The sequence below is a fragment of the Pelodiscus sinensis genome, chromosome 9, assembly GCF_049634645.1.
Source record: "Pelodiscus sinensis isolate JC-2024 chromosome 9, ASM4963464v1, whole genome shotgun sequence".
Lineage (NCBI taxonomy): Eukaryota > Metazoa > Chordata > Testudines > Trionychidae > Pelodiscus > Pelodiscus sinensis.
Window position 1 is genome coordinate 62,428,858 of NC_134719.1, and position 25,796 is coordinate 62,454,653.

Genomic DNA, 25,796 nt, shown 5'->3' on the forward strand with positions numbered 1-25,796 from the left:
CGTCAGTCCGCAGCAACAGCACCTGCAGCTGCTAGGCAGGCTCTCCCTCCAGAGCAGAAAGCAGGGAGACCCACGGCCGCACCACCCCTGCAACAGAGGAGACAAGCACCAGGATCCAGTTATTTCATCTTTATTTACAGGGGAGGGCAGAACAGCACGTCAGTCGCCACCAGCCCCTGGCAACCTCGCCCTTGGCTCCAAGGGCTGGCCGCTGGCTCCCAGGCAGCTCTGGGCCTTGGCAAGAGAGGTTGTGGAGGCGGGTGTTTCTGGATGGGATGGAGGGGAGAAGGGCTCCCACATCCCACCACAGGAGAGGAAAGGAGGGAAGGGTTCTGCCCCAGCAGTGCGGACCTGGGGCACCTGTTCCCTCCGTGCCCCCTGGAGGTCTCAGAGGGTGCGTCTGCACTGCACCCGCAGCTACGCCATTGGAGCGACACAAACGGCGTGGCTTCTCGCGACTATTTCAACACAACAGGTGCGGTCAAGCCATGGAAAATGCTATTGCGGGATTGCGGAAGGATCCCAAAATAGAGCTGCTGTCTCGACGCACCCGAGAGACCACCGCACACCCTCCAGCTGAACCCAGAGGGGGAATGGAAGAACCTTCTCCGAGACGCTAGGCCTCTGCTATTCCTCACCAGTTAGCCCAAGGCCAGAAACACGCCACAGCCGTGCAGGACTCCAGACGCCCACTGTGGGCCCCACAAACCTCCCACCAGCACCCAAGGCAACCAATGAGCCGACAAGGCACCAGGCCCACGCGGGGAGCTGCGGAGGGCAAGAGAGCAAAGCGCCAGGCAGCTGAGGCTACGGTGCAGAGCCCAGAAGGACGCCGGGTTCACGCGGGGGATTCCTTGTCCCTCGGAGCCCAGCCTGAGCAGAAGGGACTCTGTCCAGTGCAGCTCCAGCCCCAAACTCCCATTCCACCCTCCCCACCTGGGTCTCCAGGGAGGCTCTAGCACTGCAGTGACATTACCAGTGAGTCCCACAGCCTGTGCCCCATTGAAGCCTGGCCCAGCTGAACGCTGGGAGCCCTCACACCATTTGGTTGCCTTGTTTGAAACCCCCCCTCCTACGCTCACCAATGAGCGTCTCAGCTCCCCAACCCAGCAGTCCCCCTCCCCCCCGGCCATCCCAACCCCCCAGCAATACCAAGCCTGGCAAATACCTTATGGCACGTCGTTTTACATTGTTCTTGTTACACAAAAATAGAGCGAATCTGTATTTATAGCTATGTATAGCCGGTTCCGGCGGGAGCGCTGACGGAACGAAGCCAGCGGTCGGCCTCCCCACAGCACCTGGGATCCGGGGTGCCCAGCTGCTCCTCTTTCGTTTCCAAGATACAAAATTAAAGGCATGTGTCTCCATCCGGTTTCTTAAATATCTGGGGGCCAGGGGGCGAGCGGACTCAGTATGCACAGATCGGCTGCAGCAAAGCCCAACCACCATCCACCCCCAACCTCACCCCAGGGTCTGGGGTCAGTGTGGCCGGCTACTCGACTCGGAAGGCTGCCTCTGGCGCGGCGGGGTGTAGCCGTTCAGGCAGCTGTTGGTCTGGCGCTTGCTGTGTCCTCCGTTGAGAATGTCCTGGATGTGCTGCACGATCAGGTTTATGGCCACTGGGGGTGGGGGAAGAAAGGTGGTTAGGGCTGTAGCAAGTAAGAACGGGGCTGTCCCCAACTCCCCGCAATGCAGCGAGGCACACGTCAGGCGGCTGGCTGGCAGCACGGCAGGGAGCCGCATCACCAGCCAAGCCAGCTACCCACAGGCAGGCTGCACTTCAGCCGCTCTTCCCCGCCCACCCCATGAAGCCCCCGGCCACGGCGGCGCATCACCGCTCACCTTCGTTATCCGCCCCCCGGGGGATGATCACGTCCGCATACTTCTTGGTCTGTGAGAAGGGAGACACCAGAGCGCGTCACTGACCCGTTTTCGTTGCTCCCCTACCTCCAAAGCTTTCGTGCCGCAGTCCAGCCATGCGACCTCCAGCCCCCTAGCCTCAGTGACCAGCATGGGACTTGGGAACCATGCTCTGGGGGCTTCTGTGTCCCTCCTGCCCCCAGTACCACAGAGCCCAGTGCTTACAGCTGGCTGCCTGGCCTGCTCTGCACGGGTGCAGGAACGGGGGCGGGGAGAGAGCTGCTACTGCCATCGCTGCTGCGCACGCCTGCCCCTGCCGGGCCATCAGCAGGGGAGGGCAGCTTTGCCGGGGGTCCGTGACCAGGAAAGGAGCATGCCAAGCTGGCTGAACACAGCTTCCTGCCCCCGCGTCTGCAACTGACTAGCTCCCCCTCCTGCTGGGCCTCTACACTGCCCTGACCCCATGAAGCAGGGAGCTGGCTCTGGGGCAGGGCTGCTCCACTCCACATGGCCCAGAAGTCACCAGGTGGAACGGCAGAGAGCTGGAGAGAAGGGGCCAAGCCTGGACTGTCCCAGAGCCCTTGCTTCCTCAAGGGACCTGCTAAGGCAGCTCGCCTGGTGGAGCAAAGCAAGGGCATCCCTCCTCGGCTCCAGGGGAAGGACGTGCAGGGCTGGGAATGGGAAAGTCACACAGTTAAGGGGGAGGGTGGTCCAATGGTTAAAGCACTTAAGAGTCGGGAGTTCTGGGTTCTAGTCCCACCCCACCGCCGACCGACCTATGACCTGGGGCCTGTCACTACAGCTCAGAGTCTCACTATCCCCAAGGGCAAGAAGGGGGGGGAAATCCTTCCTGGTCCACGGTGCCTACACATGCTCGGTGGGGCAGGGTCTGGCTCTTAGTCAGTGCCGGGCACAAGCAGCCCTGATCTTTGTTGCAGGCCCCTCCCACCCTAATTCTGCCTTGTCAGTCATTAAACAGGAGACAGCCTGGCAGCGGGTTCCTTCTGTTCACCCCCCCCCCCCCCCCCCCCCCAGCCCAGCCTCACCGTGCCTCCTCAGGTTGCCTTGGGAGCCAAAACCATTTCCACCTCCCCTGGGGGCACCTGGAGTCACTTCCCTTCCGATTCCAGGAGTCCCCAGCAAGCTCCTCTTTGGCTTTGCAGGCAACCAGAACGGCTGCAGTAGAGCAGTGCCCCGCCCCTCCTTTTGGGGGCCCAGAAGCTTTGGGCACTAGCTGCCTCCCAGCCTAGCCAGATGGCCTGTAAGCCACAGGGGCTATGCGCCAGCGGCACCTGCTAACACAGACTTGCCCTGCCGCCTCCGGCTGGGAATCCCAGCCCCATGGAGCAAGAGCCATGTGTCTGCCGTGTTGCCCGGGGCAAGGAGACATGGCTGCCGGGCGGGGCAAGAGGAGAGCTCCCAGCCGGCGCGGGGGGCGGTTGTTTTCTCTCACTCACTGGCAAGCAGAACTCCTCAAAGGCTGGTTTGACGAAGGTAATGTACTGAGACAAGATCTGCTCAAGGTCCCGGCCTCGCTCGCTGATGTCTCGTAACACTAGGAGGAGAAAAACAAGGCAGTCAGGAGCCAATTGCACCAGCCAATGCGTCCCCACCCCCTTCCCCAGCTGGCCCCTGCAGGCCACACTCTCACACTCCAATGCCACGTGTTGGCCAGCTCCAATGCCGTGAGGAGGCTATTACAGGCCCGAACCAGGCAACGGGGAGCAGGGCCTGTGCCAGTTTCCCCATCCTGAGGCCGTTCTATGTTTACACTTCAGTTCGTGCCACTCCAGTCCTGCCTCCAGTCCTCCCAATACAAGCACCCCAGCCCTGAGGCTACTGCATTACTGGAGTCCGCCCCCCCCCCCGCTTCCTCGATCCTGACCTGCAGCCCCCCATTCCAATCTCACCCGGCTGCATGGATACACCCCAAGCCTGCACTGCCCCCAAGGCGGGGCACGCAGAAGGCAAGGCGGACAGAGCAGGTTTCACAGTGCAAATTGGATAAGTCCTATCTGGGGGGTGGGAATGCGAGGGTGGAGGCTCTCAAGCCAGGAGAGGGACCCAACTAACGTCCCTAGGCAGAAGAGTGAAAGCCACCTCCCCTCCCCACCTAGGAGCCCTGCCTTGGTGTCCCTGCCGAGCCCCTTTGGGGGGCAGCCGGTCTGAGTACAATTTGGGGCGGGGATAAGAGATGGTCACATGGGTCGTGGAACTCCCAAGTCTCATTCTTGACCAATCCCGTACCTCCCCCTCCCCGGGGGCAGGAGAGCCTGGCTGCGCATGCCCTGGAGATCTCCGACACTCCCGTAATCCGCTGCAGCAGCCCCAGCAAAGCACGGGAACCGGTCACAGCAGTGACTGGTGTGGTGGGGCTTTGCCCCCTACACGAAGGGCTGGCCCCGGGGCAGCCAGCTCACGGCTGAAGCTGGGGCAAACCCAGAGGGGTCATTTCAGAATGAGCCTGAAGGGACTCTCCCCCCCTCAGCGTGTCGGCACAACGGCCTGCCCAGGAGGCTCAGCCAGAGGGGCGGTGAACACCCAGCGCACTGGCAGAGCAGCACCGGGCTCTAAGTGCTTGTTTGGAGCCAGCCCAGCAGCTCTGGCGTCTCCTGCGTTGGCTTGGCTCTGTTCGAGACACGCCTTCCGCGGCGCACACAAGGGGACGGGAAGAGACTGGCAAGCTCCGTGGCTGCTCCCTGCCGCCCAGCCCAGCCGACTTCTCTCTCCAAGTGAGCTGCCGAGATCTGAGCTGGGGTTTTCGGAGCAGCACACAACCACCGGGAGAGAGGAGGGAGCGTTTAGCTTTCCCGGTTCCCTCTGCACTCCCTAGCAAGCGCGTGAGGGTCTCACATGACTCCACGGCTAGCGTGGCTTCCACTGCTCCCTTCTGCCACAATGAGGCTTTATTAACCACCAAGCGAGCCCAGAACCAGACGGCTTCCCAGAGGCATTTAGGAGACAGAGCCTCATGCTTCAGGACACGCATGGGCATTCGCTACCAGGGGACAGGAGGAAACCTTCCCCAGGGCAGTTTATCCCACTCACTGTGGGATGCTTGCACCGCTCTCTGAAACAGCCGGCACTGGCCATTGTACAAGTATGATCACGTGGCTGGGCGCTTCAGCATTCAGGTTACAACGGCAGGGAGTATAGCACCTCGGATGCACCATCGTGCCAACAGCGATACTGAGCGGGAGCAGTAGGGCCAGACTCGGGCAGGGAGTGCCCAAGGGAGACTAATCCTGTTTCCACCAGGCCTCTCACCCCAGGAATTGGGCTTGATCCGGAGCCACGGTCCTTTTTAGGTCCTAAGCGTCAGTGTGTTTTGCTGACGCAGGATTCGCACCCTGATCTCCACATGAGAGCAAGGGGGGCTGGCAGAAGGTCAGATCAGGCCAGATGCATCTCCCATCAGTCCCTGGCAAGGCTCCTGTCAATGGAGGGGAGGCGATCTGTCCCGTTGCACAGGGCGGTATCTGGAGCAGCTGGCCACTTCTGCCATCTGGCAGCAGGACCTCTCTGAACAGAAAGGCCATGATGCAATTTACAAAAGCCAAAGCCTCGAGAGGGGGCTGCTCCCAGCGAGGTTACGGTAATGCCTCGGGAGTCGGCTGCGTGGGACTCAGCCAGCTCCCACTGCCTCATCCTGCCTCGTTTCTGTAGAGCCGAGATTGCAGCCAGGAAGGGCCATTGGTCATCAGCTCTGGCTTGCTGCTGAACACAGGCCTTCGGCACTCCCCCAGCCCATTGCTGGCCAAGGCAGGTACGTGCTTGGCCATTGAGGGGAGGAGAGAAAGGGGACCGTGGCTAATGCTGCCTGCGACACTTACGAAAGGCAACACAAAGTCTTTGGTCAGTCAGTCCCCCCCCGGAAAAGAGAGTCCTTGAACAATGAGGGAGCTGCTCTCCACTTGGCTGGCTGGTGATCAGGGGCCCGGCTGCAGGGCTTGAGAAGCTGGGATGGGCAGAGCGTGTCCTTCCATCTCTTTCCACCCAACAGCTCCCAGGCACTGATCTTTATCTATGGCAAGGGCTAGAGGAGGGTAATCGAGTACTCACAGGAGCATGGCTGGCCCCTCACTATCTAAGATTTCTAACCCCCAGGGCTCCCTTAGCCAAGGCCTGTAAGCCACACCTGCGCCCTCAATGAAGAGGTCTCTCCAAATCAGGTGGCTCAGTTGTTCCATGGAGGTGGGAGGGGGGTTCATTCCTCAGCTGGGAGGAGGGCCATTTCTCAGTTTCTAGCACCAGAAGGAACTACAGGTGGACCTTAAAGGGACTGGATAATTGTAAGACCAGCCACATTCCAAGGTCACATGCTGAGGCAGAAGTAGCTAAATCTCATGCTTCATGGCACTATCTGATTTGCACAGGCGCCAGGCCCGTGTGCAGAGACCCTATACAAAGCGTTGTCATGTCAGCCAAATGCAAGAGATTGTCACCTTCCCTTGGAACATCAAGCCAGCCACCTGCAGAGCTGGAGAAAGTCCGACGGTTGGCAAATCCTAGATTTCCCCCATATCACGCCCATGGCGCAAGAGACTTGTTTTGCAAGACAGTGTTTGTGACCTGCTAGTTCTCCTTCCCTCCCCAGCCAGGACTGTGCTGTAGCCTCTGGAATGAGTCACACACAAGCAGCCGGCTGGGCAGAGGAGACAGAAGGGTGAAAAAGTGAAGTGTTCCTCAGCACTGACACTCTCTCAGCTGCGAATGAGGCAGTGCGGTTGGCTTGGCCGTGACAGGGATCCTGCAGCATCCTGGCTCGAGCGTTGGTGATGAGCACTGAAATCTCAGCTCAGCGGCACGATGACACATCTCTGAGTTCTACAGAAGACGTCAACGTGTACTGGGCGGGCCTTCCTTAGAACCCTAGGAAGGGATCTACGCTGGTGTCCTCGATCTATCCTCCGACACCCTGGCTGCGGAGATGCACACCCAAGGCTGCGTAGCTGGGGCCCAGTGTAAAAGCACATCTTTGCAAAGCTGACGACCGTGGGGACGGTGAAATGTCCCCTTTCACAGCATTTGCTCGGAATTAGTTTCACAACGTTTACTCTAGACAAAACTATTTAAAATATTGGTTAGGGGCATTTTCACGTTTTCCATGCCCTCTGGGAAGCTGATTTGCACGAAGTTCTAAGCATCGGGGATTTAAAGACAACTCCCATTAAAAGTTCTCTAAATTCCTTAGGCCAGCATTTCTCAAACTGTGGGTCCCAACCCCCCGGGGGGTCGCGAACAACTGGGGGGGGGTTGCAGTATCAAGTTTGAGAATCCCTGCCTTAAGCCAATAATAATAAAACCTCCTGACCAGTATTTCCCAGTGGCTAGTCTCCTCCAGCCCCTCTGGTGCCCAAGTCCTTCCCACAGTGCAGGAAGAGCCAGACCTAGCAGACAGTTGGGTTTAAGGCCATACGTTAGCAACGAGGCACCCGCAGCAGCTGGCTCAGGCATTGTGATCCCAACACAGGGCATCAAGTCATCAGTCCAGGTCCAGACTGACACTCTCACAGGGGCTCCCCTTTTTTCGGGGGAGGCCAGGCAGTGAGTGCACGGCAGCGCCACCCTGCAACGCAACTCCTGTTCTGTAGCGAGTGCTAACCCAGGCCTCTTCGCCACGCTGCCCCTCCAGCCACAGAGCAGGGCTGCCCGCGGCCCCCCCTCTTTGTTCTGGAAGGCCTAGCCACTGCTGAGCACGCCCCAGCAGCCAATCCTCTGCTTTCTACATGCCAGGCTTGCTCCAATCGAGACCTTTGAGAAAACAATGAGCTATGCCAGGGCCCTGCTCAGCACAAGCAGAGCTCACCGCCAGGCCAAGGAACTGGAGTCCTACAGCAACGCGACCGGTGTGAGTTGGGCCGCAGGGGCTCTTCAAGTCACCGGTTTGGAGCAGCTTGAAGAAAACCCTTTTCTGAAGGGGCAACTTGAATTTATCCCAACAACTCTCTGCCTAGGGCCCTCACCAAGGGCTCTTAGGTGAGGCGACAGTGATGGGATAAGAGGAAAGGTCCTCTCCTGGATCGTAACTGGTTACTCCAGAGGCATCAGTGGTCAGTTCTCAGACTGGAGAGAGGTAAATAGCAGGGTGCTCCAGGGATCTCTCCTGGGACCAGTGCTGTCCAACATATTCATAAGCGACCTGGAATAAAGGTGCAAACTAGGGCAGCAAGAGTGGCGCCATGTAAACAGATAACCAACAGGTATGAGCTTATCGTTACCCAGACTTCTGCACCGCTCCTGGGGAGCCACCTGCTGCCTTGCACTGCTGCTTCTCCATCAGAGATAGCAGCAGCTGGCTCCCTGAGACTAGGCAGGAGCCGGTGTGCGCGAGGAGCCAGCTGCCGCCCCGGGTGCAAACACTGACATTGTAAGTGATCACACGGTTAATCATTTAACAGCGAGGTGCTAAAATGTACAGACACTACAAAAAAATTACTCACGCTAGCGAGGCCCAATGCATTCTGCAATCAGTTACTAAGAGAGCTCGTGGAACTCGGAGACCGGGCAGCAAGATGAGTGATGTTGATAAAAAGCAAATGCACATTGGAAAACAATCCCAACCAGACATGCAGTAGGTGGGGATTTAAATTAGCTGTTCCCACCCAAGAGATAGCGAAATCACTGCGGATAGCTCTGCTGAATATTGAGAGGGATGTTTTCAGAAGTCGAAATGCTAGCCAAGTACTCGGAACCATAAGCAAAGGGAGAGAGAGCAGAACTGTAATATCAGTGACACTCAATCTCTGGTAGGCCAACACCTTGAATACGGCATGCAGTGCTGGTTTCCTATTATAATTCATCTTTTTTATGAGCTGGGCAAAGATAGAGAGGGAACAAATATTAAAGGTATGAAACCACTTCCATGTGAGAGACTAAAGAGACTGCAACTGTTCCGCTTGGGAAAGAGACAGAGGGGGATCGGATATAGGTTTATAAGATTCTGAAGTGTGGAAAACGAATAAGGAAGTTTTATTTACCCTTTCACATAACACAAGAACCGATTAAGTTTATAGGTAACTGGTCTGGGACACCATAAGAAAGTACTTCTCAATGCACGGTCAACCTGCAGAACTCGTTGCCGCAGGATGTTGTGAGAGCCAAAAATTGTAACCGAGTTAAAAGAAAGTTCCTGCAGGACAGCTCCTGCAATGGTTATTAGCAAGATGATCAGGGATGCAACACCATGCTCTGGGTGTCCCGAGCCTCCAACAGCCAGAAGCTGGGGGTGGACAACCGGGGATGGACAACCGGGGATGGATCACTCAAACTGCCCTGCTCTGTTCATTCCCTCTGAAGCTGGCCACTGCCGGAAGACAGGGCACTGGGCTAGATGGACTATGGGTTTGACTGAGTGTGGCCGTTCTTATGCAACCCACCCAGCGGCAGCACTGACTGGCAACACCAGGCCAGAAGGAGGAGTGCGGCCAGTGGTGCTGTGCCCATGTGATGTTGTACTGCAGGTGACTGGAGCCAGGGCTCAGGTACCGCGAGGCGCTCAGGGATACTGCACGGGTCAGTCGTCTCAGTTCCAAAACCTGGCAGTATGGTAACTAGAGCGTCTAACTGACCTGCCCGTGTGAGCCAGGCGGAATACTCAGGGCCTTCCTCTGCCCCATCAGAGTCCAGCCTCTCCGGCAGCCCGGCTCTTGCCACGAGCATTACTCCGAGCGGCAGGGGAAATCTGGAGCCAGACGTTCCCAGGTTACTCTGCGCCCTCGGGGAACTGGGACAGAAGAGGCAACAGGACTCCAGGGAGATTCTCACTAGTGGATGTAACACGCCTGTTACTCCCCAAACTCTACAGGCAGCTGAGAAAGACAACCCAGTGTCACAAGCCCTTCTCTCCTCCCAAGTTCTACATAGCCCCATTCCCAACTCCAAACTGCCATGCAATGCCCCCCACACCATCAGTTCTTGGCCAGCCTTCATAGGTGGAGCCAACCAGGCAAGGGGAAGTCTAGCAGGCAGACCCATCAGCTCCCAGAAATACTTCCAAAAATTGCTTTGCTTGGGTGGACTGACCCCTAAACCATCTGCTCCAGCCAGCAGTAGACACATAAGGAGTTCCAGGATGCAGTGCCATTAGCCATCAACTTTTTTTGGGGGGGGGGGGGCGGAGGGGGCAGCGCAGGCCCTTAAGAGACAGCCACCTATTCACCGTCAGGAGACATGTCTGCAGAGACTCTACCTTGCTATAGTCACTCGTCTGCTCTGAAGGGAATCCATAGGGCCCACGACAGCTAGACGCTGCTCTCTGCAGTGTGTCACAACAGAGCTGAACAGCTGATTGGGACGCCTGTCACTCACACTGACCAAAGCCAGCTGCTTTGGGAAGCATCTCTCACACTCCATGACCACTTGGATACAGGGTAGGAGTTTCCTGATGCCATCTGGGGGAATCTAATATCCTGGATCACGAAGCCAAGCACCCTTGCTATTTGTCTGACTCAGGGTCAGGAAGATGCCCTTCCATTGATCCACCAGACCAATCCTGCTTCTAATCACTTTGCTCTCAATGTCTCACAGAAGCAAGCTCCTCAGATCCGTTATGCACCAGGCAGCATCTTTCTACCTGGCTAGTGACGCAGCCTCACCTCTGCGGGATAGCCGGGTATCTGCATCTGTATCCACAAACAGCTTCATCCGGAAGAGGTCCCGGACCTCCTGAGTGTAGAAGGCCAGGATGCCCTCGAAGAGGACCACATCAGCAGGGTACACCGTCACCGTCTCCTCTTTCCTGCCATGCACAAGAAAGGCATGTCAGAACAAGATGCAGGGCAGGAGGAAGAGCTGCTCTGATGGGAGATGTGCTGGGGCTGGCTGTTGATTGGCTCTGCACCTTAGTGGATTGTAATCGAATATATAAAGGAGAATGTTTGTGCGCTAATAACTTGGACGCTATAAGAGCTGCCGCAACCAAACTTTGCATGGGATAATCTTTCATCCAGGAGAAGGTTTTAAGGGACTGTGGGAGGGAAGAGATGAGACCGACACCTCTCCCCGGGGCTGCACCGAGCTTGGCAGTGCAGGGAGAAGCGGCTTCCTGGGGGAAGCGGCAGGGCCAGTCACTTATTATGGCCGGCGGAGGGACAAGGAAGCAACGTGCAGCTCCCTTCCCCCTCCCTCCCCTCAGGCTCCTCACCTCAGTTATATCAACTGTCAACTTATATTTCAACAATGTATACTGATAAAGCGCAAGGACAGTCACTTAAAGTAGTTGGAATTGATTTGGAGACCTCTTGCTTTTCACATGGACAATTCTAGGTTGTGTGTTCAAGAGTTGGAAGTGGAAAAAAATCTGTACATATTTGTTAAGAATAATGAAAAAAATCGTTTACAATAAAGTTTTTGATAACATGTAAACTTGGTTTTATATTTTTTGGTATATATTTTAATTCCTATAGAACTCGGTGCAACTTTTCTACCATTCAAAAAACAATAATGGACTACTGTTTTTCTAAATTTTGTTCCTCCACTTTCCTGAGCCACACCTGCTCCCGCTAGTATGGGCATACAAGTTATTATATTCACGCTTATAAATGTGCACTGCATTTTGTACCAAGTAAGAGGCCTATGAAAAGCTTATGACTCGCTGATTCGGTTTATACTACTTGTGTAGCATTTCTATACTTGAAGAGGTGAATATAGCTACATGTCTATTTCAGATCCTAGCCCCTGGAGTAAAACCCGCAGAGTAGCTAGCCAGCGTGTCTGGGGAAGGCTATTCAGATTAATTGGCCCATCAAGGAACGTTCAATGAACAAGGAAGCTGAATGGACTTTCCTGCAAACCGTCAATCTGGAATGCGGGCCTAAAAACCTGCCTAAAAAGGCCTGATGAGTCATGCATGGAAGGTGGTTCTGGCAGTGAGAACAATGGGACCCCTCCACATGGCCAAGGGTCTAGTGGGCCCTGGGGGATCCTCCATTTGTCTTCAATCCAGCAAGTCACTTCTGGACACTCTCTGCTATGAACTGAAGCTTGAAAGGTCTGATGGCCCATGCTAGCAGAGGATGGATTCCAGAGACTTGATTAAGACAGCAGAGTACTCCACCTCTGCACCAAGAATCATGCAATCGCTGTAGGTCAGTGGTTCCCAAACTTTTCGGCATCACACCCCCTTTTTGAGAAACACTCGCCCGCCCCATAGCAACAAAACTTGTTGAGCCAAAAAAGGAACTGACGGGGGGAGACCCCAGATTGGTCATTTCTGCTCAAGAGATTTGCCTGGAGTGTCAGGGAAGGGAGCGTACTGCAAATTAGAAGGACTTGGGGCGGGGAGGGTGCGGTAATGCAGCTCTGCCCAAAGCAGCAGGAGTCTCTCTCTCACCTGGAGTGGGAGACAAAGTCATAGACAGGAATCTGGACAGTCTTCCCTTCCATGATCTCTGTGAGCGTTTTGACGATGAGCTCATTGTCAAAGGCATCTGAGGAGAGACAAGCTGTTACCAAGGCTGCCTGCCAACCCCTGCCCCCATACATCCTGCTATTTCCAACTAGACCGAGTTCCTGGTAAGTTACCCAGAACGGCAGGCAGGCAGATTCGTAGGGTCTCAAGGTCGGTGTGCTAATGGGCCAGGATCCCAGCTGGTGAAAGGAGTCAAAACGCCATCGATTCAGGGGGGTGGTCCTGCTATACAGCAGCCCAGGGATCTAGCCCTGGAGGATCAATACAATCCTCATACTGACTGTGTCTGAAGCCAAGATGAGAGTGACTCTCCTCCCAAACTTCAGCCCCTGGGAGACTAGAGCAGCCTTTTCTCCCGGAACGGCTCCCGCCCACAGCTTCACAGAGAGGGCTCTGTTAGCAGGCAGCTCACTGCCCAAGGCAGCAGGGCTTTGGGTGAGGCGGTTCTGGAATTTCCCACCAGCCCATGACGCGGCTGAAAGAGTCTGTTGTAGGGATAGGAATTGGGCTTCCTTTGTATTTGAGGCTAATTTGTTTTCTGGAGAGACCCTGCTCAGCAGGGTACCTTCCAGGAGGTGTGGACTTCTTAGGGGAACGGGAGCGCCCATCAGAGTCTCCCCCGCCCATTCCATCCCAGGTTCACCGCACTAGGAACCCCGCCGGTCCCAAGCAAGCTGGTGCATTGCATCGTTAGCCATCCACCCAGCATTGGTGCACGGGGGCAAGATGCTGGGTCCCTGGCATTGCCAAGAGGGTTTGTGCCAGTGGAACGAAAGCAACGGCTTGGACCAGAGGGCTTCACTGATGCCCTCTGCAGCCCAACACCTCCTCCCAAAGCTCAGGCTCCACTCACCTGGGTGGTCAAAGTTGAACTGGCCCTTGAGCGCCTTGGACTTCTGCTCAGAGGTGAGGACCCGGTAGAAGCTGTCTTGGCTCAGTATCACCACCTGCTTCTGGCGATAATCCACCTCATTCTGGCCCAGCAGCTGGACGATTCTGGCGCAAACCGACGACTTCCGGAGATGAAGCAAGGGGGAAACCAGAAGAGGAGGCTGATGCTAATGGACACTACTCTGAGGAGGAGCCTGGTAGCCTTGGGGGAGGGAGAGGGCAAGACAGTCCCATCCTCAGCTGACGCTTTGCTCCTTAGCCAAGGAGTGGAGCACTCACCTGTCTCCGACTCCTACTTGCTGGGGGGAGCCGACACATGACTCCCTCTCTGCACTCACTAGACCCATTTTCCCAGCAAGCCCAACACCTTCTAGCTGCCACAAATCTCCACTATCCTATTCCTCCTCCAGTCTCTGGCTTGTCCCCTATTGCGGGAGTAGTTCCAGGGACTGCTCTGCGCTTTCCTCAGCATGAAGCCACGTCACTTGCTCCGCTGCCCTTGGGGTTCCCATTCAGGTCAGGGTCAGTCCTCACTAAGAGCAACCGAGCAGGCCTGCAAGGAGCAGCAGAGGCTCAGGGAGCTGCCTTCAAACCGGCTCCAAGAGCCGTGTCTGTGGGACACGAGGTGGCAGGCCCCATTCTCCCCTCACTCACACGTGGAAGTCTGCGGAGTTCTCCTCTCAGCAGCCGTTGCTGATGTATCGGAATTCAGGCTCTCCTGGGGGAAGCTAGCAGGCAGAAAGTCTGTACAGAAGTCAGTTCAATACCCTAAATAAAGCCCAGCAAAATGTAGTGGATTCTGTACCAGCCAGAACACACGAGCGCCTTTATCAGAGCTCTCCCAGCCCTGCTTGCTGCTGCAGAAAGCACATCCTGGTGCCTCTTGGCACAGAGGCTAAAGAAGCTGTTTCATGAGCAGCTCGGTTTGTATTGACACAGGCCACAGGGCTCCGGCTGACATCCTGCCCATTCACACTGACAGGGAGCAGAGCAGAAGAGCCGTGCAGCTGGGGGTTGGGGATGGGCCCCATGGAGGGGCTGCTGGGGATCCCAAACCGTTTGTAGGGAAGATGGCTGAAGTGACCCTTTCAGATATACCCAAGATCTGGTTGTTGGGATGCAGATTAAGCTAGTCTGGGAAGGGTCCCAACAGCAGGGGGAAGGAGACATGTGGCTGGTGCAAGTCCCCAGCTCCATGCCTGCTGCTTCCTACCCAACTGACTCAACAGGGAAGCAAGTGACATGGGGGCACCGGAATGGAAGGCAGCAAAGAGGACACCAAGTGCAGATGCTGGGGGATTAGGCTGAAGTGTGACCAGGTCCGAAGATTAAAAACTGAACTAGCAGGACAGAGGAAAGCTGCCTGCCACACTTGGCCTGTTCAGGCAGCCTTTTGGCAATGCATTCTGGGTACCTATGCTACAAGATGTTGGCCACTGCATCCAGTTGGTAGGCATCGGGGGGGAAAATCAGGAGCTATTGCTTGACTCCCCCCCCCCCCCCCCCCAACGGATTCAGCCAGCCTGCTGCCTCGCCAGCTGACACTCCTTCCCCTTCCTGCAGGCTGACTGCCCTCCCAGCCACGTGCCCCACGTTTCCATTCCTGCCCCACAGCTTCCAGCAACACCCCGCCTCCTGCCATGCACTGGGAGAGGCAGAACTGCCCTGAAGCCCGGATGAGAGTCACCACTTCAGGTTTTGAAGTGCAGCCTCCTCGCATGCAGCTGGAGCTTGTTTCTGGAGCACCCCAAAACTCAGCTACAACAGCAGCACCTGGGTTTGTGTTTTTTATTCTGAAACCAATTCCAGCTTTAGAAACCACCACCCAAAACCCCACAGTATGAAAGGAAGGTTAGTGGGGGTGGAGAGCACACAGGCAGCTGTGCAGGGGGTCAGGAAAGGGTGCATCCCACTCCCACCTCAGCGACTGTCGGCCAGTTGTGCTTTATACGTGGGAGGTGGCTGCCCTTTCCGACTCCTGCAACCGTCAGCTACACAATTCCTGTCGATACCAACGGGTATTCGCTTATCGAGACTAATTAAAAACAGAGTCCAACTGGAGCATCTGATCCCACCACCGCCCTACACTGCAGGACAGCGCATTTCCTGACTCCAGCCACATGGCTTATCTGCCATCACCCTCCCCCCTTTGCTTTCCCAATCCTTCCCTGCTGCGTATCAACATTGCGCTCTGGGTTATCAAACTGTATCCTACTGCTGTCATAAACACTTGCCACACAGACCCTCAGCCTCCACGGCCTCTCCCTGCAGATAGGCGGCTGCCCATCAATATTGACATTCCAGCCCTGAGAATCATGGTCAGGACGTGCTACGGGTAGAGCCCGCCGCCAGCCTCTGCCAGGTTCCTTGTGGAAGTTTCCCATGACCTTTCTGTTTGGGAGTTCGCCCTTTTTGTCAGCTGGTGTCAGTCTGACTACCATGGAGCTACACTTTGTTTACCCAGGTGATGGGGGGGTTGGGTCCCCGCGGTTGGGAATCAAAGACAGAAAGAGTGTGCCAGGCAGCAGGAGAGAACAGATGTCACAGCCAGGGGAACACCGAGGGAGTAACTTCTGGCCTCCCTGCAGTCAGGCAAGAATTGGCTGGAGCACAGGAAAGCTGCTTTTGCCTTCCAGCAGCCTGCTTCCATCAGGCACCAGAAGGGGTGGCTGTCAATAGCCGCAGCAGAAGCAGCACAGTGTGGGCTAAGGAGCCTGCTTCACTTCTCCTAGTGGATTTGAAGGGCTGTCAGGAACAACGGGGGAGGCACCCAGGGGGATTTCCTGCTCTCCAGCCAGGAAAGATGGCTACGGATGCTACCCTCCGATCAACTACTGCTCCGAAAGGGCACGTGTCCCACCCACACAAGGGAGGGATTCAGCGCCAAGGCAGCCTGAGCCTCCAGCTGTGCAGAGTTCCGGTCCGTGATTCGAGCTGATCCATGCAAACCATGCAGGGAACGGTGCTTCCAAAGGAGGGGACCGTGGGGTGGAGCTGGAAGGAGCTAGTTCTGGCCAAGTGAGACTACCTGTTGCAGGAGCAGCAACCAGGAAAGGTCCCGCCAAGCTTCACAGGGAGCTGGGCTTAGGGTCCCAAGAGGGGGACAGACTCTGGGAAAGGAGGAGAGCCACATCGCTCCCCCTCCGGCTGGTCACCAACGGGGTCATTTCACAAGCTGGACTTGTTCCCCCTCCCCCTCCATCACTGCAGCCATTTTCGTCCCTTTGCTCGAGCAGTGGAATGAGATGGCTCAGGTTCACTTCCTCAGTTCTGCACCCAAACAAGCTTGTTGCATTTCAGCCAGTACAGCTGGGAAAATTAAACCGCCCCAAACCCACCCTTAAAACTCCAGTAACAGTGAGGATTCTCTCCCCCCAGAACTACTCGCTCAGCTGTTCACTAATGGGATTGCCCATATCCAATCAAACTGTTGGGGGAAAACTCTTCCTTCCTCCCTCCCCCAAATAATTTTTCAGGCTAACAGGGTACAAGGAGGAAAAGCCCTCAGGAAATTCCTGCCAAAAAGCTGGTGGTGTAGAGAAAACATCTAGTCCCTCTCTGCGAAGCTGCTTCTGATGGACACCAACGAACGGTGCCCTGGTGGTAAAACTTCAGCCATTGGCTTGAAAGGAAGATTCTGAGAAGGAAAGACTAGAGATACCAAGCTCATAAGCTCCCTGCACATGGGAACAGAAATGCCTCTAGCATTGGGAAGCTTCCCCCTACAAATGATGCAAATCCCAAGTAGAACATACAGGAGACTGCAACTAGGGAGCGACGTGAAAACTCCCTTAGCGATCTGGAAGAGGGCATGACCAGAGAGAGGGCAAAGATGGCGGAGGACAGAAGTTACACATTAGTGAAGTGCTGAGGAAACTGAAGAAATTCAGAGGGCTCTAGCCATGCTCAGTGGATGGGCAGAGAAAATCCAGCGCTGACAGATGCAAGGTAATGCATATTGGAAGGAGTAATCTGGACTTGTACTGCTGGGCTTTACATTAACTAAGCTCTGTGGGATGAGACATTTTTTGACAACTCGACGTGAAGCAGCTGGCAGTAAAAGAATGTCCTAGGATCAATAACTGGGACAGAAGCTATGGTAATGCCTTCTGCAGGGATGTTACAACATGCTTATTTATGTAAACGTGTAGCCACAGAAATTTCCCAGGAGCCAACTACCCTCCCTGCTGCCTCTGTATCAGAGGCAGCGCAATAGGAGGGGGGAGGAGACACACAGAGGGGAAGAGACAGGCAGGTGCTCCTGGGGATCTGGCTTAGAAGCAGCAGCATGAAGGGGGTGGGCTGCGGTGTAACTGTGTATACCTCTAGCCTTCAGAGAGCAGTGTGGTCCTGTTCACCAGTACCCCAGAGCCCTGCAATCGATTCCTGCTACTGACCAGTGAGAGCCTGGGCAAGTCCCTTCCCTTCCCCATGCCTCTGTTCGGTCTACTTGGATTGCAAGCTCTTCAGATGAGCACAAAGCCCCTCCCCCAATCTCAGCTGGAGCCTTTAGGCATTACTGTAAAATACATATAAAGCAGCTCCATTTATATAAAACGAATGTGGCCTTGTCACCTAGACTAGGGCGTTCGGTTTTAGTCATGCTCTCTCAGAAAGGATATGATGCAAGCAGATGGGCACGTGTCATGAAGGAGTTGGACAAAAGCCACCCACGCACCAAGGAACAGGATGCTTTCCCAGGGGATGGCCTTCCCCTCTTCCAGAATCTAAGCTTTCACTTAAATTGCAACACTAGTCTCGTCTTTCGTGGCCACAAAGCAAGCACCTGTAACGTAACCTGAGTGAAGTTGGAGCCGAGAGGTCTTCCCGAGCCTGCTCTGGGACCCTGCTGCTGCTCAGAGCAATCCCACACTGCAACAGAGCGACAAGCGACTTTAGGCCTGTTCTCTTTTGCTCCTCTTTTTCAGGAGTCCGTGGCAACAATGCACGTGACATTCTGCTAGGACTTGGAGAACATTCTGAGTACCAGCAGGGTACAGGCTGAAGAGAGTTATTGGGCAAGCCCTGCCCCTCCTGCAGCAAAAAGGGGCAGATATTATGCAACGGAAACATCTTCCTCTTCCCTTGCAGACTCTCACATCTGTTTGCAATATAGGCACAAGGCTGGACAATGTTAGGAGGGTAAGAGGAAAATAAGGAAGGAAAATCAAGGAGGAAACGAAATAGGAAATGAATACTGGAGACCGTTCAGGAGGACATGCAACATGGCCTGTAACAGAAGAGGAGAGAGAGGGGTAGAAGGAACTCAGTAATGGCAGCTAGTAAGGACTGGAATACTCCTTTCATTCATTTTACCTGCATCCATCAAATATATTCAATTCCTACTCATGCGTGGTATCCAAGCAGCTCTGTAGATGGCCTGATGCTATTCAGAACATTAACATTAGGAGAATGAGTCAAATATCTAGCCCATAAGCTAATCCAACCTACTAGCAAGTGAAATGTTGAAGACAGCTATAACATAAGCATTTGGGATTTTTCTGCACTGCATTGAATAGCATCAGGTACAAAGGTGTCTTTTTATGGTCGCATGACACCTGCAAAGCCAAGTTGGGAGCCACATTAACCTCTGAAGTACCAAGCTCAAAGATCCATTTCTAATCATCCCGGCTCACTTAACATTAAGGAAGAGCTATTTGAACTGTGCACCTACTCCAGGTCCAGAGAGGGGGCCCGGCCGCAGAGATAGCGGCACTAATCCTAGCGGAAATGGAAGCAGCCCTGCCTATGACAGGCAGGCATCTTGCTCCAACACCCTTTGGATATCTTTACTCCCGGGCTTCATTTATTCAGATGCCTGGAAGCAGTTGCTACTTAGTATATCCCTCCATCCAGGACTCCTCTAGCACATTCCAGGAGCAGCAATTCCCTCGAGATTTCAGGGAAACTTGGCTTCCTCGCTTTGCTGCCAAGAGAGCAGCCCTCACTCACCAGTAGAAATGTGCCATCAGGCCTCTCACTGGATGCCCACGTGAACTCTGGGCCTGGTTCTCTGCTGTTCAGTTTTCAAGTAAATTTGAACGCAAGGCAGCATTTTCTATTCCACAAGAATGTGAGAGGTTTGGGGAGGGTAAGTGGCCGGGGGGGGGGGGGGGGGGGGGGGGGGGGGGGGAGAGATTCTGTAGAATCAAGAGGCGCTCGGAATTTCAGAGAACAGCTCTAGGAGGGCTGCCCAAAGAGCCCCAGCTCTGGGCAAGCAGCTAGGACTTGCAAAGAAGAGCTGAGCCAGGCAGCACAGACTTCTGGGGAACCAGGCAGGGGCCCACTAGATTGTCATCAAAAGTCAACATTCCCAAGGGACCTTTTGAGCTTCATTTTGGCAGACCAGCAACAAGCTATACATATGGAATGGGCTAGAAACTACGAACCAGAAGTCAGGCCCGGCGCTCACACCAGCTCCCTTTGTGGTCCTGGTGACATCACATATTCTATCACAAGCATGCAAAGCTAGGCATGTCGCTGAAAGCAGCTTGTCTTCCGCCAACTCACCCAAAAGTGCTGAGAACATAAAACTAGCTGGCCACATTAAAAAAATCCATATTTGGCCTAATTCATTCAGGTGCTTGGAAGCTGTTGCTCCTCCATACCTCAACGTAAAACAAAGCCAGTTTGACATACCTGTATTTGAACAGTCTTAGAATTACACCTCAGTTTCTCTTACCTGTAAAATGGGAGAGGTCCTGAGCGATCACATAGAAATATGGGAGGGTGATGTTTACTGGTTAACCATTCATATCCCTGGATTGTTTGAGAATGTCATGTGGGATTAATGCAAGACCTCCCTCATGCACTGCTTTGCCCACTCCCCATGGTGCACTATGCCAGTAACATTGTAAAAAAAAATTGTCCACAGCAGTATTCTCTCTACTCTTTTCCATCCACATGCAGAGGCATGTGCAAAAGTGCACCAGCAGTAGAAACATTGGGAGTTCTGCTCATCACTCGAGTCTCCGAGCGACTGCACAAGCACCCAGCTTACAGGGAATCCTTCCTTCAAGGAGAAAGGAAGGGCAGCAGGAGTTTCCATTGGATCTTTGGTTCGGAGAAGAAGTAGAGCTGTTGCAGAGGATTTAATAAGCATAGCAAGCAATACTAAGACCAGCCTTGGGAAATCACCTGGTAGGGGCACGAGAGCAGGAAAGGGTGGGACTGTCAACGGGGGGCTAGTTTTACCTCTTCACAACCATCAGAGGGTAATGTATTTAGAGCAGCCCAGCATAGGTTGAACTCAGACAGCGGGAAGGCTTTGTATCCCAGCCAGCTCTTACTAGCGATGCACGTCACTGGAAAACAGACTCTTAATAAAGGAGCTGCGTTGTGGCCTGCTAGGCCATCACATTAGCGCTTCTTCCGTGACCGCTCTAGTCATGAGCAGCAACCCGTGTTCTCAACTGCCTATTCCTACTTCGGCCAGCAACGCTTCTGCAACGTGGGCAAGGCTGGCCTTGTGATTGGACGACTGCCCAGTACACTGTAGCCAAGAGGTAAGGCAGGCCCTGGGTGTGAGGCTCCAGCAGGGTACTTGGGGCTAGGGAATGGGTGGGGAGCCTGAGGGTCGGGGGGGGGGGGGGAAATACTAGTTCAGTGGTCCCCAACCTTTTGGGGCTGCCGGCCATCCAGGGGTGGGGACTGCACATGCGCCGGGCGCCCAGGGTGCAAGAATGGCTCGGGCTGGCCCTGATCGCTAGGCTGGCACACAAATGCCCCAGCAGGCGCCATGGAACCCGCGGGCACTGCGTTGGGGACCACTGTACTAGTTCATCCATGGCACTATTGTCCCCAAGACCGGCCCTGCTTATGGCCTTCAGAGACATACAATCCAGGGGGCTTATACGGGACTTCACTTGTATTTATTCTTTATAGAAAATTTTAAAAAAAGTCAATTGGATCCATTTACCAAAATGCTAACTGAACTCCTCTTCCCCAACCCTCGGGGGAGGGGCGGAGGAGGGTGGTCAATTTGGAAAGGAATGCTTGCTCACCAAGAGGAGACATGCTAAAAGTCAGGTGTGGTAAGCCACAGAAACTCTCTCAACTCCCCTTCCATGGTCTCACAGCTGCTTAGTCTCTAGAGAAACTGTTGCCCGTCTGTGACTCAACGGCTTTTTTGCACGCACCCCTTTGCGAGGAAAGCATCCTCGGTTGGCAACACACCAGAGTGAATGAAGATAGCAGTGTGTTTACAAGAGTCCACAGTTAATGCTACTAGGAGTTAGAGGGACTTGTAGCTTTGGAATAGGAAAATCTGTCTTCCTTCTCCCCTCCCATCCCCCAACCTCCTTTCTGCTTCTAACCAGGGACAGTGCACGTGGACCTTAAGAAGGGATCATCAGCCATACTGCTAGCCACAGGGCACCCAGGCAAGTTTATTTGCCCTCATGCAGGGCACCCCTTGTCTCAGGCTCAGTGTGGTGCATATCACTATAGATATTACAGCATTCTTTGTTTTTCCAACAACCCACTTGCCTTCTATCACAGCAATCCAAAATATCACCAAAATTAGAGGCCTTGAGATACTAAAAATGTAAGCATCAATAATCTCTGCCCACTGCTTCTGTGACTGCAAGAGAGCTAGCTCTGAAGTTTGCACTCATCCGCCGAGTTCCTTTAAAGGGCAGCCTGCAATCACGGCCTGGGGAAGTCAAAGCTGATAAAGGAAAGGCCATGTAGTAAGCCACCTGGCCAGAGACAAGAAAATCCCTTCCTTGTTTTACAGCAGCACCTGCTGCTGAACAGGTTTCACTCTGAAGCTGGGAACTGTACCCTAGTGGACTGTAATTACTGGCCTCACCTTGTGGATTCAAAGCAGAGTGCTCCAAGACATCACACTGTGCAATGACAGACAATGCTACGGAGACAGCTAGAGTGCCAGGCCCATACATGGAAGGCCTTCCACAAGCCCAGAACACTTGAGTCACCAGAAAAGAACCAGTAGGAACAATTCAGAGTTGGTTCCCAGAGAGATTTCCACACCCCTCTTCTTCTCTGGGACGTTTCACTCGGAGAACTTGCACATGTGTATTTTCAACCAGCAAGAGGAACAGCTAAAGGCCACCGCTATCATTTCAATGAAGGCCTGATGTATTAAGTCACCTAAAAATAAATACATAAAAAGCTGAGGGCACATAGCCCTATGCTCTTCCAGTTGCAGCCAGGCATTTAGTGCTCCCAGTAATGAAGATGATTTCAGGAGCATTTCCACCTTAAGCGTATTCACCTGGAACACTTTTTAAATGGACACCATGTGCTGGAAGAAATCCCCTCCCGGAACACAGAAATAGGCAAAAACAGTAGGCAGAGCAATCCTTTGCCAGGGTTCACCTCTACTAGTAATTCAAACAAACCCACCATAAGCCTCGAGCCAAGCCACTTCTCCAAGAACTCAGCAGTTCCTACATTCTCTCTCCTCCCTTCCTCCCTCCAGTTCTTTGTCAAGGGTGGAGTTTATGGAGTCACATCTGCCATTATGAGTCAGCATCTCCCAGCAGGATTCCAACACTTGCTATCAATCTGGGTCAACAAGAGACCCCCATGTTCCCATCCCATGCAGGGATCACGACCCTCGCTGCCTATCATTCTAAGCAACACTTCAGATTACTGCACCAGAAAGGGTTTAGAGAAGGGTAAATATTTGTCCTTTCCCTCCTCTGCCCGTTTCATTATCTGCGGATAGCCAGTTTCAGTGTTGCCTCTATTTGTTTGAGTCTTTCAAAATACAGTAAAGGTCAATACAATTGTAAAACCACCCAAGTTACCAGAGATCTTTGGGGACGGCATAGTACACAGACACGTGTGTAAGCTTCACAGCACCCAGCTAAAAAGGACCAGAGCACGGGTGAAGTCAGGGGGGCGGGGGTCTATTGACAGAGTTAAACTGGTGTTGTTTTAAAGCTGTTACTCTAGCGGATTATGCCAAGAAGTTGAATATTAGCATGAGGAAAGTGAAGAGCTAAGCGCCTCGCTCTGGAGGCAGCTAGAACATCCCCGAGCCAGCTCTCCTAGGGGTGCTTACACATACGAGCTAGACACACGGAGAGCCCAGAGATTCATGAACCATTTGGAACAGCGAGGGTGCTCTCGCGTTAATAAAGTGGAGGAGTTTAGTCTGGGGAAATGTCCCTGGTTACAGTTCACAGCTGTTACTGTCAGCCCGCCAGCGCTGTCTGTGCCCCTAGTTTGTACCCCCCCCCGCCTAGGAGCGCAGGTGCCGGTCTAGCGGGCGCGGTTAACACAACGGCACCGGTGCCAGGGCCAAGCGCGCTCACAACAGCGTCTATCCGCCCTCCCCTGCCAGGCAGGCGGGCCCGCTGCGACGCCTCCACATGGCCGGGGGAGGGGGCGGTCAGCCCGGGAGGGGAGGGGGACACTCATGGGCCCCCCCAAGTCTGCGCCGGCTCTGAGCCCCCGCCGCGGGGCAGCGCCGCCCCCAAGGCAGAAGGGAGGCCGAGGGGGGCGCCCCCCGGCCCCCCAGACACCTGCTCCTCGCGGGGCCGGGGCCCCTCCGGAGCGAGCCCGCCGCGCCACCTGCCCCGGGAGGCGGCCTTTTGTGTCTGGCGCAGCCCCGCGGGCAGGAAGCAGCCGCTCTGCGGAGGCGCCCGCAGCCCAGCTCGCTCCCGGGGCGGGCTGCAAAGCCGCGCCACCCGCCCTGCCCCCGGCGGCGAGCGCAGAGGGGCGCCCGGCCTGGCTAGGAGCCGCGCCCCAGGGTGAGCGGGGCCTTCTCCTGCCCCTTCCCCCCGCGCACGTGTCCCTGCAGCCCAGCGGGGGCCGGGGCACTCGGGCAGGGCCCGCCCGCCCCCGGCCATGTGGCCGCCGCGCCGCGCTCCCCCGCTCACTTTGCCGCTGGCCGTGCCGCCGCTGACCCCGATGAGGAAGGGCTCCCCGCCGCCGGGCTGGCCGTGCTCCTGCAGGCTCTGCTCGCTGTCCCCTGCCATGCTGCTGACGCCGCCGGCTCGCCCGTCGCCTGGTGGGGCTGGATGGATCTGACGAGTCAAGGAAGGGCCTTTCTCCCCGCCTGCTTCACATCCCCAGCCTGCGGCTCCCTGCCAGGTGCCTGCCGCAGCTGCACATGCTCCCGCCGCGCGGGCCGAGGCTTGGCTTTGCCACCGGGCTGGGGCTCAGGAGCCGCAAGTACCCAGCAGCCATCCCCCTTCCGCCCACTGCCGCCTCCAGCTGCTGCGGAGGACAAAGCGGAGCGTGTCCGGGTAACGCCTCCTCCAACACCTGCGCCCAGTTAACCCCTCTCTAGCACTGAAGCCCTCTGCTCCAAACCGGCCGCCCTGGGAGTGCCTGTATCATGGCTTTGGGGCGCCGAGTCTTCCCAATGCCCTGCCTTGCTATCAGGGAGGATACCCCGATATGGCACTGAATGCATGTGATGATTTCATTCTCATCTTTACCCGCTGCTCTGAATCAGCTCAGAGCAGCCTTTTCTGGGGATGCATTTCCCCAAGCCATTTCCAGAGACCTGCTGCCAGGGGATGCTACTGGAGTTGAACCCAGTAATGTTCATGATGGAACTCATCCCCTTCCCCCCCCCCCCCATCTGATACAGGAATTTATAGGCATAACTTACACACTTCACTTTACACACATGAATACATTTAAGTAGATGAAAACAGCGAAAAGTCCTCTGGCACCTGAAAGATGAGCAAATGTATTTGGGGGCAAAACCTCAGTCTGACAAAGTGGGATTTTGCCCATGAAAGCTGATGCCCCCCAAATAAACCTGCTCGTCTTTAAGGTGCCACAAGACTCCTCATGGTGTTTGCAGATTCAGAATAACAGGGCTACTCTTCTGATTCTTAAAACAAGTAAAGGGTTGCATGATCAGGACCCAAATTCCAGCACTCAGGATATGAACTGCAAGAGGACGTGGGCTCATCAGTGTCATCTCTTCTGTCCCCATACTCCTCAGAGTGTCTCTTGTAATGTCAGAGGGGCCCACCTCTGCGCCAGTTGTGCTCTACCTTCTGCTAGTGCCAAGGAAGGAAGTGCTATAGGCAGAGATATAAATGAGAGCTTCCTGCAAGGGTAATTTCCAATGGCATTCCCATGACTCCATATCAACTTTAAAGCTATGATTGGCGGCACAGTGACAAGCACGAGGAACTATTAAATGTTTGTAACAAACAACACAACAACAGGGCATATCAGTGCCTTTAGTTAGGCTCAGATCCTCAAAGGTATTTAGGTACCTAACTTTCATTGTGAGCAATGGAAATTATGCACCTAAATACCTTTGAGCATCTGGATATCAGCTCCTTTTCCCCATTGGAGCCATCTCTGGAATTACGTCTAGTATCTTTCAGGTCATTTTGCTCTACTTGGCCACATACAGATCTGCCCCATTTTGTTTGCAGCCCTATGTGGAGACAGAGCTCAAAATGTCTATCATGTCTATGACTTTCTGCACTGACCATTACCCATTGCAGATTCTCCCTTCTCTGTAGCCAGAACTGAGTTTCTCTCCAAGAGGCACACCACTGAATTTCCTCACCTATTAGTATTCACAGTCCAGTCTTAAAAACAGCAGTTTTATGGCACATAAAACAAATTGAGGAAGCCATCAATAAAAAGATAGGATCCCATCGTGTTAGGATGCTATGAAAAACGG

General features: G+C 54.6%; 1 protein-coding gene across 1 annotated transcript; it reads right to left on the reverse strand.

Moving 5' to 3' along the window:
• Positions 1-114: 114 nt before the first annotated feature.
• UCK2 (uridine-cytidine kinase 2) lies at positions 115-24,373 on the reverse strand. The gene is made up of 7 exons (XM_075936954.1): positions 24,016-24,373; positions 13,125-13,284; positions 12,194-12,290; positions 10,458-10,600; positions 3,318-3,415; positions 1,843-1,891; positions 115-1,619 (listed from the first exon to the last, which is right to left on the reverse strand). Exons 1-7 carry the CDS (start codon positions 24,112-24,114, stop codon positions 1,480-1,482), a joined length of 786 nt encoding a protein of 261 aa, XP_075793069.1. The 5' UTR covers positions 24,115-24,373; the 3' UTR covers positions 115-1,479.
• Positions 24,374-25,796: the final 1,423 nt, after the last annotated feature.

Bases quoted from the DNA above. Each gene is read 5' to 3' on its own strand.
- UCK2 (XM_075936954.1), bottom strand. From the start codon at position 24,114: ATGGCAGGGGACAGCGAGCAGAGCCTGCAGGAGCACGGCCAGCCCGGC. The intron at 13,285-24,015 runs GTGAGCGGGGGA...CATCTCCGGAAG, and splicing joins GCGGCACGGCCAGCGGCAAA to TCGTCGGTTTGCGCCAGAAT. The intron at 12,291-13,124 runs GTGAGTGGAGCC...GTCTCTCCTCAG, and splicing joins GTTCAACTTTGACCACCCAG to ATGCCTTTGACAATGAGCTC.